We start from the raw sequence: 14,099 nt of genomic DNA on the forward strand, positions 1-14,099 counted from the left end.
TTGGTTAATGGGTCCACTAATGGTTACATTCGCTACCTTCGGGGCCTGGGGCAGGGAGATCCGCTTTTCACCTTTGCTCTTCATCTTGGTAATCGACGCCCTTAGCACGATGTTTCGAGCATGCCCTAGAATCCAGGGTATTGGTATGGGTGGCGCTTGGGCCTTTTAAAAATAGGTGTAATCTTCACTATGCTGATGATCTCCTGATTTTTACTTCGAGTGGTCTGGAGGATCTCAGAATTATCAAGCTGATCCTATACCTATTCGATGGTATGTCTGGGCTTCAGGTTAACTTCTCCAAGACGCGCTTGTACTCAGTGAGAAAAGGGGTGACTCCTGAGGAGGCGGCGACAGTGACCATGAATTGTGAGGTGGAATTGTTACCGATTCTATATTTGGGTATTCCGATTTCAGGGGGAAGGCCTCGTAAGCAGGATTGGGAGGATCTTATTGCTAAAGTGCGTCAGTGTTTGACTTCTTGGAATAGTAGACACTTATCCATTGGTGGGCGCATCACATTGTTAAACTCTGTATTATCTGCGGTCCCTACTTACTGGATGTCCATCTACCGCCTGCCTGCTTGGGTAGTCAAAGAAATTTATCGTATTAGAAGGGATTTTTTATGGTTGGGGCCGGACATCGACAAACCCGGTTGTCGACTTGTTAGCTGGAAATTGCTGTGTCGTGCCAGTGAGAAATGAGGCTGGGGGATTCTTGACCTTCATAACTTCAACCAGGTGCTTTTGGGCAAGTGGTGGTGGAAGTTGGTCAATAACCATGAGTGGGGAGGGGCTGAGGTGATCCAGTTTAATTATGGTAGTAGGAGTTGGGATTTATTTCCTAAAAGGAGGGGAAGGATGTCTTTCTTCTGGCGAGGGGTCATAAGTGTATTTCCGGTCTTAAGGTGTTGTGTATCAAGTGATATCAACCCTGGGGCTGATACCTTATTCTGGAAAGACAAGTGGCTCAACGGCAGAGCTCCTATATATGTGTGGCATGATCTCTACCGATGCAGTGGTCAACATGATTCTACCTTCAAGGATGTGGCTTACCTGCTGGAGGAGTATCCTTTCTGTGATGATGCAGAAGTAATTCAAATCAGGGATAGATGGCGGACTATTGGAAATAATGTGAGGGATAAGAAGAGATGGTCGCTTAATGGTAACGGGGTGTTCTCGGTTAAGTCACTCTACAACTTTCTTAATGATGGGGGTGCGAGGTGTGAGATTGCAAAATTCTTTTGGAAGAGTAAATGCCCTAAGAAGATTAACATCTTCAACTGGTTGGCTTGGAAAAACAAGATCCTAATGATGGAAAACTTGGAGCTTAGGCGATGCAACAAATTACCGACTGCTACTTGTATTATGTGCCACGCGAATACAGAATCAGTGGATCACCTATTCCTTAATTGCTCATTTGTGCAGGAGGTGTGGGGCTTTTACTGCAGGATGTTGTGCTTTCCGGATCCCCCGAGGTCGATGCGTGGTCTGTGGCTGGAGTGGAGAGGCTCTGTGAGACCCAATATTCGGGTAGCGGTGGATTTAGTGATCAAGGTGATTGTCTGGAATATTTGGATTGCACGCAATGATAGAATCTTTAATGCTAAATTTATGCCTGCTCACTGCATTCTTCTTAGTATTAATCGTATGCTTCTATCGTGGTTCGATGCAATTGCAAATAGCGCTAAGGAGGGTTTAGAAGACACCATGGCCACTGTCAGGCGCAGTCTAGAGTTTCTTGAGTCTAGGAGCCATAGGGACAGTGGGGTCAGTACTGCCGAGGAGGCACCAGACCGGAGCACGGAGTAGGGGTTACATCTATCTGGGTTGGAGGATGATCTTGTATCCTCGGGTGGTTAGTTTTGTTGCTCTTGTTTCACTTCTTGTGACTTCAGTGGTTTTGTATCTGGCTCTTTGCCTGTTTGTGGTTTCTCCTGTATGTTTTTTTTCGTTTAATAGAAGTGGTTTATCCACCTTTTCAAAAAAATAAAATAAAAATAAAAAATAAATAAATAAATAAATAAATAAATATTGATGACAATGGGTACTTAGTTATGGGTGTGTACTTGCAAGTTGCAATCCACACCTAATTTCGTTGGGTGAGGGTGAGGGGGTCTATGGATATTTAATTTTCAACTGTGTTCACATCTTTGAGTGTATACGCACTTGTGACATTTGTAAAAAAAAAGATAATTTATAGTGATATTGATTTATATCTTTATTATATAAATTCACAAGGGTATGCATGTAAAAGAAACACTGATTGACAACTAATTAAGAAGTTTTGAAAAGCACAAGAAGTGAGCTTTCATATATTTATTTATTGTTGGTGATGGACCCAAAGAAGCTCATCCTCTCAATGATTTTGTTGTTTTGACAAGCTTGGATCTTGTTCAATGTTTCTAGTGATTGCCAATGGAGGTTTAGAGCCCTCCAAACTATAAAAAGATGAAACCAGTTGCACTGTTTGGTAGCTTTCTTTATAGTTTGAAACTTTCAATAATGCCATCAACTTGAGCTCTCTTATTGTGTTCTTTTTGAAATCATTCTTTGTTTCTATCTTTCTTATATTCTTATGCAGCCTTTTGGAATCTTTGATCTTTATCTTCTCAAGGATTTGCATTAATGGAATATCTACTTGAGCTTGTTCTTGAGTCTTCTTTGAGTTCATTAATTCCTGTTTCAATCTTTTCTGTATTCATATGATTGGATTTCTTTGAGTTTGTTTACAATGAACGCTCAGAAGATTGTTTGCCATGAGCATCAACAGAAATCATTGAATGATGATTCTTTTGGATGTTCAATTGAGAGTTTTGGTTCAACGAGAAGAAATGAATCAGCAGCATCTTTTTCAGCCATGTATTTCTGATTCATTTCCTCCTAGTTCTATTAGATCAAATCCTGCTTCTTTTTATGCTACTGAGCTTTTGATGGGATTTCCTTGGTTTGATAATCGACTCAGAGGAGCTCGTTCCCTAACTGATACTCTTCCTCAATTCGATTGTTCTGCAGTTTCTCAAAACATAGACAGAGTTCAATTCAGAAATACTGCAGAAAATGAGCTTCAATCAGTTGGACAAAGTATGCAAATGATGGGGGTAAGAATTCATGCATGCTTTGTTTTAAATTTGTTTGAATATAGATTAAATGAATCAACTTGCAGATTCAACAGGAAAAGGTTTCACCAGGAAAATCAAACACCAATAAAACAAGAATTCAATGGGCTCAGGATCTTCATGAGAAGTTTGTTGAAGCGGTTAATCGCCTTGGAGGTGCAGAGAGTATGTGGACTGAATTTTTTTTTTGCAGAGCTTAACTCCTAATTTCCAGCAACTAATTAGTTGATTATATGCAGAAGCAACTCCGAAAGGGATACTGAACATTGCAGTGCCATGGAAATTACAGAGGCTTTGAGACTTCAATTAGATGTTCAAAGGAGTCTTCTTGAGCAGTTGGAGGTTTGCTATTTGTTCTTTTTGCCTGAAGTTTCACAATGGTTGAAAACTTTTTTTTGCAGAAGCTCATCAAGTTTTTCTTCTGCTTTCACTTGGGTTAACAGATTCAGAAAATATCTGCAGATGAGGATTGAAGCACAGGGAAAGAAACTCCAGCAGATGTTTGAACAACAACTGAAAACAAATATTAATCTTGTTGAGCCATTGAATTTCGATATCCTACTTTCAGATGAGCAACCAATAACTCTTGACGGAGATTTGTCTTTTGAGCAATATAAAAGGACAGATTAACAAACATTCTTCATAAAATGTCAGTCGATTATGAAATGAAGATAAAGCAGTGCTGTGAAGGATCATTATTTCTGAAACACAGCAAACAGATTGAAAATGACACCGCAAATGACTTTGTACTGAAAAGCAAAAAATTGCAGATTGATTGTTAAATAATTTGATAGATCACATACAGTTACGTTTTACTATGATTTGTGTATGCAAATGATGATTGGCAAGTTCTTTAAAAAAAATTTATTCTCTGAATTTTAGCATTATTTTTTGTGATTGAAGCTCACTCGATGAATTTCAGCGAGTTAAGTTGAAGTATTTCTAACATGGCTTCTCATGTTCTCATTGGCTGAAAAAGATGAACTAGAGAACAATGTATTGAACTCATTCTTGTTTCATCTTTCGTATAATTCAAAAGGACTTTTGGAACCTAGATATTTATATATATTATAATCTTCACTCAATTGGAGTTTTCTGCAGGATTGCATTATATTTTCAGTTGAACATCAATTTAAACTCTCTTTCTTGTTTCAATCATTTTCTATTTTCAATTGGTGATTGTTTTGGATGTTCACTCTTGGAGGGTTTATGAATCAACAGTTTTCTGAATATACACTGCATGCACAATAAAAGTTTTACTGCACGCCAATTAATTTTTTTTATTAGATAAACCATTTGTTATACAAGTCCGATATCATATATCACATCTGCTTTACATATACATGCATCTCATGCAAGTCAATTCGTAAACAATGTCACCATATGTTATTTAGTTGAGATTAGATTAATGATGCTATGCTTTTTTTATTTACAGTTTACTCCATCCTAGTGCTTGACCTTCTCTCGTCTCTTTGGATAGTAAATGGAGGGAGAAATTGTGATATATGAATTCACCATATTGAACCAAGACCTGATTTATTTAAGATGCCAAGAATTAATTACTCAATTCTCTTATAACCGGCCAAGCAGTTATTTTAGTGCGTACAAGACCACCTATGTACGTATTAACATATTTTATATATCTATTGTCATCTCATCTCATAAAATACCAAATAAATATTAGTAGTATAAATGCATAAAATGACGCTGATAATAATTTCTGAATTATAATAATCTATATGTACCAACTTTTCTGCTATTTGACTGTGTTATGTGGTTTTCATAACAAAGACAAGTAGGAATGGGGGTGGGGCGGGGCGGGCGGGGAATGGGATCCCCGTCCCCCATCCCCACTCTCCACAGGCGAGGGATTCCCGCTAAAATTTCCATGGGGAAAAAAATCCTCCCCCGCTCACTCCCCCGTGGAGATCCCCACCCCACGAGGAATTCCCACTGCCCAAAACATTAATATAAAAATTTTCTATAAATAACTATAATATTTCTAATGCATTTATGTTACACATGCTAAAGATGTTATATACAATTGAAAATAAAAAATATAATGTATGATGAAATAAAATAAAAATTCTCAACCAAAGTTTTTTTTTTTACAACATACGTACATCATATATAAAATAAAAATTCACACAAAATATTTCTCCTAACAAGTCATAATATAATGTTTGATGAAATAACAACATTAAGGTACAAATAACATAAAGTTTAAAACTAAATTAAAATTACAAATCCATTAAATAAAATTCATAATGCAAAACTAGCACAATAATTTCATGCTTCCATCAATTTGTTTCTTCTTTGTTCTTTCTCCAAATTATTTATATGAAAAACTGTAGGTATATATCTTAAAAGTCATGTTTGTTTACAGTCAGACCATTCATTCTTTTTCTCATTAATGTGATGTATACAAATAATAATTTTATAAGTATCTATTCAATTGATATATTTAAATCGATTAGATGTTTTGTTGGATGATTTTGGAGAGGAGAAGGTACGTGATTTTTGGATTTTAAAGATAAAATCACTTAAATCAGAAACAATTAAAAAATATTTAATGATGGATTATTATACATGAGATTTGCCATCAAATGGTTGGTTGGTCGTTTGGCGTTTTGTAGTGAAAAATTTTATAGTGAACAAAATTTTTGCTATAATCACATTTCGTGCAAAAGTAAAATTACAATATTTGTTATATTTTTATGAAAAACCCGACATCTGAAAATATATATAAAGTTAATTTAACAGGTTGATATGAACACACATTCTCTATAAAATTATCTTAATTCTCACATCCGTAATTTCATCATGTGAGATAGTTTCAGAGAATATAACTTTAGAATCCAATAATTAATAAAAAAAAAAATGAAGATCTAATAATATGTCAGCACTCTCTTATATGTAGCAACACATGGATATTTGAATAAAAAAATCTAGACAATTACCTAATTATCCAATTCATTTAAATTAAATAAATAATTAGTTTTTTTGTGAATATTAGAAATTTGAAAAATTTGAAGTTTGAATTTAAATTTTTGTCGATATATTATATAATAATTTTTATTAAAAATAATTTAAGATTTTTATTAAATAAATATGTTTTAATGAAATATATAAATTTCAATAGTTAATAAGTTGTATGAAATAATTGTGAGTTCCATAATAATAACTAAAAATATTAATAAATAAATATTTATTGATTATATATATATATAATATTATGTTAATGTTGAAATAATCTTTAATAAATATATTAAAAATATATATTATATTTTTTGGGGAATCCCCGCGGGGCACAGGGCCCCGTGCCCCGCGGGGAGCGGGGCGGGGAGACCATTCCCCGCCCCCGCCCCGCCCCGCTAGGCGGGGAGGACTTTTTGCCCGCTCCCCGCCCCGCGGGGGGACGTTTCGGGGAATCCCCGCCCTGTCGGGGCGGGGCCCCACGGGGAACGGGGATTCCCCGCCCCACCCCCATTCCTAAAGACAAGTACAATTCAGAAAAACTCTGCAGAAAAATGAGCTTTGGTTCTTTGTACTAAGTATGCAAGTGGAGGGGGCAAGAAATCATCCTTGGTTTTATTTCAAATTTGTTTAAATATTTAGAGTGAACCAAACAAACTTACAGATTCAACAAGATGCTTTGATTAATTTTTCAAGCAATTCACAGGGCAAATCTACTGCAAATAAAACAAGAATTAGATTGACTCGGGATTTTCACTAGAAGTTCATTGAAGCAATAAATCATCTGGGAGGTGTAGAGTCTACTAATTTCTAGCATCTTATCATCTGATTACATACAGAAGCTCCAACAGTACAACAGGGAACGTAAAAGTTTATGAGTTCCGATGCTGACTGTTTATCATATCAAGAACCATTAATTTGGAGGTGTTTTTAATAAAACTATAGAACTCTGCATGGAATTAGTAATTGAGAACAAAATGTAATTACTATGACTTGCAGAAACACAGAATTGCAGAGTACATACCAGATATAGTAGTGTAAAACTATGCCCCTTCCAGAAAAGGACCTCCAAAATTTTCTGATAAATATTGAAGCATGATAAAGGACTGATGTTTTATATTTTCGTGCAACAGTCAATAAGTTTGATGTTTCAGAGGATACTGTTGACATGAATGAAGAAGAAGATGTTATGAACCATTGATTATAGCTTAATTGTTTAACAGGAGGGAATAAGGCACATCATTTGAAGGAAAACTACACATTTGTTTTCGAGCGTCTGTGAATTGGTTGAGAATCTTGAGATTTACTTATTTCTCAATTCACATATCACCTAGCGGTTGTATATACTCATTGTTTCATAGACCATTGTTAGCAAATCTGCGATAAGAGCTTCCATGAATGATTTGCAGCACCTCAACCCACAATGGTAGATCTTAATTTGAAGTTTTTTAATGATTAGATCATGCAAGTCATTTCCTTCTTTCTTTTTATATTCTTTTAATAATCAAAAGTTCACAAATTGCAGTGCCATGGAAATTAAAGAGGCTTTGAATCTCTAATTAGATGTTCAGAGGAGATTTGATGAGTAATTAGCAGTTTGCTATTTGTTCTTTGCTTAAATTTCACCAAAGTTGGCTCTTTTCTTTGCAGCTGCACACTAAGTTGGCTCTTCTTCTACAATGGAGGAATAATGTTGTTGTTTTGTTGTTGTTCTTCTTCTACAATCGAGGAACAATATTGTTAATTTCTAGTACAATAAAAATCACATTAACATCTTACAAGTAGATTGCATATTATACTATAATAACAACAACCATATTAATATGCTCTAACAACTACAACAACCAATACAACAATTAATAACAACAATACATATGGTTTTTTAACACCCACAATAGCCATAACAACATTTTTACAAACATTCCAAAATCAACTTGTACCTTGATTGGAGAGTTGATTCCAAATAGTGTTTCTAACTCTGATCATTTGTTCGGTGTCTTCATTGGTTAGTTGTTGCCATGAACTTTCACCATCATCCTCAAAGCCCAATTCTCTTTTTTGGAATTGGTTAATGTCTTCAAGGCCCTCAAGAGCATCTAAATCATTGTTTCCCATTCTTCGAATATAATTATGTAGGGCAAAACATGCCCATATAATTTGAAATTGTACCTTCGTTGTGTAAGTGGTCATATTTTGTAGGATCCGCCATCTTGCCTTACAAACCCCAAATGTTCTTTAAATAACACTCCGCAGACTAGAGTGATGATAGTTGAATACATCATTAGGATACCTAAAAGCACGAGACATCTTAAATTGTGGAATGTGATATCTTGCACTCTTATATGGCCCTAGAAACCCTTTCATGGTAGGATACCCGGAATCCACAAGGTAATATTTTCCTACAAAAAATATAAATACAAAATAAGAAAGTAGAAGTACAAATTAAAATTTAATTTAGGCAATTACGAACCTTCTGGTGGTTGAGGAAACTTCATGGATGGATTTCGTAAAACATCAAGAAGAATACGTGTGTCGTGAGCCGATCCCTCCCAACCAATAAGTGCATATGTGAAACACATATTGAAGTCAAATACAGCTAAAATATTGGTTGATGTATACCCTTTCTTATTCATGAATGGGATTTGTTTATCAGCGAGGACATGAATTGCCACATGTGTTCCATCTATTGCTCCAATGCAATCTTTGAAGTAAGGCCAATATCGATCATCACCCCAGATGTGCTCCTCCACATCTCTGAAATTCCTGTCTACTGGTCTAATGATATCATTTCCAAGTTTGTGCACAGCTTTCAACACTCGATGAAACTGTCGATGCACTGTCTCTCCAGAATGTTGAAACCTCTCTTCCACATTTCTACAAGTAACTCCTTGTCCAATTGTGTATAAGAATATTAGTACTGCTTCTTCAGCGGTGACATTTCTTGTATGTTGTAGACCATACTTTTGAGTGAGCTCATTCACCAAACACCTAAATACAGACTTTTGCATACGGAATAGCTCGAAGAACCGATTTGCGGATCCATTCAGTATCTCAGTTACCCACATGTGACCAGTCAAGGAAGATGTTCTTTTCTCATTCTTTAACATTAACTTCATATATTGCACTAAAATAATAACATGCACTAAATAATTTATCTAAACCAATTCTGACCCAAAACAATCAGTTCAAGAGCCAGAAAGCTGAAATAAAAATATCAAATGGAATCTAAAAAATTTCAGTACTTAAAAATGCACACATAAATCAAATCTAAAGTCTTCATATAATTAACGCCATTAGCTTTTAATAAGAGGCCACCAAACATCATTCACAGACAGCAGGCAATCATGTTTCATTTACAGTTTTACTGCAAATAAACATTAAAAAGGAAAAACATGGATTGATTATCAAGGCTAAGAATTCAGCAGTAATCTACAGAATCATGTCCAATATGGTTTTACTGCTATTAGAAAAACCAGACAAAAATTGACTATTTTAGAGAGGGAGATGAGTACCTGGCGATGAGAAGCAATGCTGACGGGGAGCTTTAAAGATGCACTGTGATTTTCTTTCAGTAAGGCTGTCAGAACAAGCAGCAGAATATCAAGGTTTATTAATAGCTGCAAGATAATTTTAGAATATATTCTTAATTAAAAAAAATTAATTAAAACAATTTGTAGTGTATTATTATTATTATTATTATTATTATTATTATTATTATTGTTGTTGTTGTTGTTGTTGATAATGCAGACAATTTCAGCAGTTAGCTGTTGCGGTGATGAGTGGTGTGTCTTATTATTATCATGTAAGTTGGTTTAGAAGTCACCTATTCAGTTTTCCATAGACACACAAAACATATAGACATTGATTGTCATCTTGTGCATTACAAGATTCAAAAAAATAACATCCACCTAGCTTGTGTTCCCACCTATGCACAACTAGTTAGCAAACATATTTAACAAGGGTCTGGGGAATATGTTTATAGTTTGTATTCTTGGTAAAATATAATTGTATTTTAGAAGCATAGGAAAGTGATGTACATTATAGATACAAGACTGATTCTTTTCTTATTTTTAGCCTTATTGTTAGACCATATATTTGTTTATATTGATATTGTGAAATCCGTGTGAGTTGAACTTTTCTTTCCATTATTCACGTATTAAATTGATATCAAACATTTTGAGGATTTAAGAAAAAACATTAAAAAATCTGAAGTTCAATTCGAATCTGGACATCATAAGCATTGGATGATATACAACAGTAAAAGAAAGAGATAAAAATCAAATAAAACAAAACATTAAAAACTTAAAGAAGTAAGCAATTGTCTACTATTCCATCAAAAGGAGTTTCCCCACTGGTTTATTAACATCATCAGAAGAAAAAATAAAAAATTTCAATGTGGACAAAGAACCACTGGTTTATTAATAGCTACAAGATAATTTTAGAAAAAAACAAAGAAAGAAAAAGAACAGTGTAGTTATGATTATTATACACTCATAAAAAGAAAAGGTAACATGTATGATTAGACACTGTTTCCATGTTTGAAATCAGAGAAACTAGTTCTAAGTGTAACAGTTGAAGCTTTTGTGAATTAAACATAAAAAAAAAAATGTTGATCACAAATTGGTATTGATAGTATAAAATTGTCTTTATCAATTATTTTGAGGTCAAATTCATTAGTGACCACTAAACTTTGGGGGTCATTATTTAGACCAGCCTCCTAAAGTAAAAAAAAATATTCATGTTAGGCCCAGAATTACAAGACCTTGTTTAAAGGAAAAACATGAATGCTTGTATTCTACAGCTCTAAATATATAAATATAACAGCAAAGCATACTTTTTTACATCAAATATGATAATAAAAACATAATATAATGTGAGTTCCTTCTGATTTCCTTTCTTCACTTGTATTTTCACATGATCCATTATAAAACTTCAGATCTCATCATAGTATTGAATAATTTTTGCATGAAGAGTAGGTAGTGAAGAGAATGAAACCAAGGAAACTTCAGATCTCAATACCATACATTTTCAAAGAAACAGATTCATACCAAATTGATAAGATAGCGGCAGAGGAGATGAGATGGCAAGGATCGGCAGAGGAGATGAGATGGCGAGGATCGGTAGAGGAGATGAGATGATGAGGATTGGCATATCGGAGTGAAAATGGTGATGGATAGGCTGTTTTGAGATGGGGATGATAGGAAGTTAGGGTAATACAAAAGCTAGTAATTTTTTGGTTTGATTGAGGGCATTTTCGTAAATGCACTTAACCAAATAGCTTATCAAAAACAGCTTATTTCCATAAGCTGGTCTTTGGCAGCTTATAAAATAAGTTGTATTTGGGCTTATTTCATAGCTTCAGCTTATTCAAAAAAGGCCATCCAAACACAATATTAAACCTCATAAGCACTTTAACTTATAAAATAAGTGCTTTTGGATCAGCAATAAGCTGATCCAAACAACACCTAAATATCATCCGTAGAACCATCATCAACCTTCTCATTTATATCTAATATTTCTTCATTTTCCTGGCTATCATTTCATCTAGCCACTCTAGTTTTGGTAGATTTTCCAAACCAATAGCTCCATCAGGTTTTTTCAGATCAATAGAGTACATATTTAATGTTTTGTATCCATATCTTTTCATTAACTCAAAATCCTAAACTAAAAAGTGATGAAAAAAAAAACACAAACCTATCAATTGATAATTAATGTGCTTATTTTTTCTTTTCTTTTCCTAGGGTTAGAGTACTTACCGATATTGAAAGTTGATGTACTTATTTTTCTTTTTCTTTTTCTAGGACTAGACAACTTGCCACCGTATTGCTATTCTCTCTACATTTTTTGTCATGTCCTACTTCTTTCTTAATTCTAGCAAAGTTGAATTAAATTTTTTATTTTTAAGATAAGGTATGCTTTGAAAAAGAAAGCCTTTTTTTCATTGTTTTTTAATTTAATACGTTTGAATTTAGAAAGATGTGTATTTTTCCCTATCATTGAAAAGTACATAAAATCCCTTTTTTTCAATTATACATACAGGTTAATGTTTTTTTGGAAAATCATTAAAGTTTGGTCAAATATCATTTTGATCACTGAAGTTTAATTTATTTTTAAATGCTCTTTGAAGTTACTAATTATTTCAATTATAGGTCATCCGAAGGAATACCGGCTTCATTAACTGACGTGAATATCGGGAAAAGTCCTATCAACACATCGGTGCCACGCCACTTGTATTGAGTGGTGTCACATGTCAGTGTAAGTTGCCAGGTCACCTCCTTTGTCTTCCTCGATCAACTGATCCGCTGAGCGAGAACCTTGGGCTGGATTTATGGTGTGTGGCCATCACGGATATCTTAGAGATGCTTTGGTAACCTTGGCCATAGCTTCCCAAAACCTTCCAACAATACCATGTAAGCTTGCTTAAGGGTACAAAATGTTTGAAGCCCTAGGGTTGGCCAGAATTTCTCAGTTTTTTATTGTTCTTTTATACCAGTCCTTGGAATCCTTAATGCATGGAAGGTCTTTGTATATTTGAATTCAAGCACCATTGTTAGGTTATGCTGGTGTTCGTTGTGGATTCACTCGTTGGAACCAGTCCAATTTGATAGAATTTAACCTTTAGAAGTCCTGCAAAAATTATCTGATAAGAAGAAGTTTACAATCAAATCATGTTAACATAATTTAATTAAGTGCTTGAAATTATATATTACAACTGAAAGATTAATTTCCTGCAGGAAAAAGGCTAATCAAACATATCACAGTTTTCTGTATGAAAAATTCTGATCAAACATAAGACAGTGGAAGTTTCTGAACATCAACTGAGAAACATTTTGCTCTTGTTAATTTCAATTAAGAAAAATTCTACTCATGCTAACTATACATTGACATTCACATCTCAGATAAGGTGGAACCAAAAACAAAATTCAATGATCAAATACTGATAACTTATACATTGATTTGAATTGTAACACAAAGATCATCTGCGTACAAAATTTATATCAGATTAGTTACTTCAATGACTTTCATTTAAGTACATAAACTCAAAATGCACTTGGGAATTAATTAAAGTGTTGGCTATTACAAAACTTTTCCAAACAAAAATATAAAACTTTCATTATGTTCCTTCATCCCATCTGTCCTCCTCATTGAAACCATACCCTATTTTTTTTAAGGCCCTCCATCAATGCCCTTGTCAGTCAATTTGGGTCCTTGACCTGTCCCTGGTTGTAGCCCCTTTATCTCCCTTAGTGGCCAATTTTTTCCCTTTGTCCATGTTGTCACCCTCAACCATTGTCCTCCCATGAAGCTCAGGTGTGGAAATCACCTACAACAAAATTTGATATCAATTTATGTGAAATTGTACAATGTGAGGAGCAAAATCAGAAACAATTATCAGATGCCTCACTTGTGACAAAGGGTCTCGTGATCCACGTAGGTGACTTGCCTGCATTGATTCAACTCTTTCAATTGGAGTTTGGCTCATTTCTGCAGTTGCACTTTCATTATTACCTTGCCATAGGGTAAATAAATATAATAACACAAGTTCAAAGAAAACATAAATTAAATTAATTAACTTTACATGTATGTTTGTTGGCAGTTGGACAATGTCGGCCCCAACTTAACTCCCAGTTGTATTACCAATTTTAGCCTGCAAATTGAAATGATGATGTAAACAGTGTATAATAATTTAAATAATTGGATTCATTTAGATGGAAAGTTGACCTGATTAGAATGAAATCTTCTATTGTGACCTTTCTCACCACACAAGCTACATCTAACATGGCCTCCTTTTTTGCTCACCTTCCCATTTGTGAAGCCTCTCACTTCTTCACCAAATTCTCTTCTTCTCAACAATGTCCTCCTGCCCTTCTTCTTGTTGACTACCAATGGTGGTATCATGGGCCCTTGGTCACTCTTGGGCCATTGATCCCCGCCATGGGTTGGGTTTAAGGTGTGCCCATATGTTGGTAGGTATGTGCTCACACTATAGCATTGATGGATATAGGTT

General features: G+C 34.6%; 2 protein-coding genes across 4 annotated transcripts; one reads left to right on the forward strand and one right to left on the reverse strand.

Moving 5' to 3' along the window:
• Nucleotides 1–2,437: 2,437 nt before the first annotated feature.
• On the forward strand, nucleotides 2,438–3,920 carry LOC120254664 (protein PHOSPHATE STARVATION RESPONSE 2-like). 3 transcript variants are annotated; one of them, XM_039262725.1, is made up of 5 exons: nucleotides 2,438–2,469; nucleotides 2,581–3,097; nucleotides 3,163–3,280; nucleotides 3,355–3,457; nucleotides 3,559–3,920. In XM_039262725.1, the coding sequence occupies exons 2-4, from the start codon at nucleotides 2,780–2,782 to the stop codon at nucleotides 3,411–3,413; spliced, it is 495 nt and encodes a 164-aa protein (XP_039118659.1). In that variant the 5' UTR covers nucleotides 2,438–2,469; nucleotides 2,581–2,779; the 3' UTR covers nucleotides 3,414–3,457; nucleotides 3,559–3,920. The 3 variants fall into 3 exon arrangements, with proteins under 3 accessions (XP_039118659.1, XP_039118660.1, XP_039118661.1); XM_039262726.1 differs by having other exon boundaries at nucleotides 2,439–3,097; nucleotides 3,578–3,920; XM_039262727.1 differs by having other exon boundaries at nucleotides 2,439–3,097; nucleotides 3,172–3,280.
• A 4,633-nt stretch (nucleotides 3,921–8,553) lies between these two features.
• LOC120254661 lies at nucleotides 8,554–11,242 on the reverse strand. The gene is made up of 3 exons (XM_039262724.1): nucleotides 11,140–11,242; nucleotides 9,604–9,668; nucleotides 8,554–9,201 (listed from the first exon to the last, which is right to left on the reverse strand). Exons 1-3 carry the CDS (start codon nucleotides 11,240–11,242, stop codon nucleotides 8,554–8,556), a joined length of 816 nt encoding a protein of 271 aa, XP_039118658.1.
• Nucleotides 11,243–14,099: the final 2,857 nt, after the last annotated feature.

The sequence above is a fragment of the Dioscorea cayenensis genome, unplaced genomic scaffold (assembly GCF_009730915.1).
Source record: "Dioscorea cayenensis subsp. rotundata cultivar TDr96_F1 unplaced genomic scaffold, TDr96_F1_v2_PseudoChromosome.rev07_lg8_w22 25.fasta BLBR01000566.1, whole genome shotgun sequence".
Lineage (NCBI taxonomy): Eukaryota > Viridiplantae > Streptophyta > Magnoliopsida > Dioscoreales > Dioscoreaceae > Dioscorea > Dioscorea cayenensis.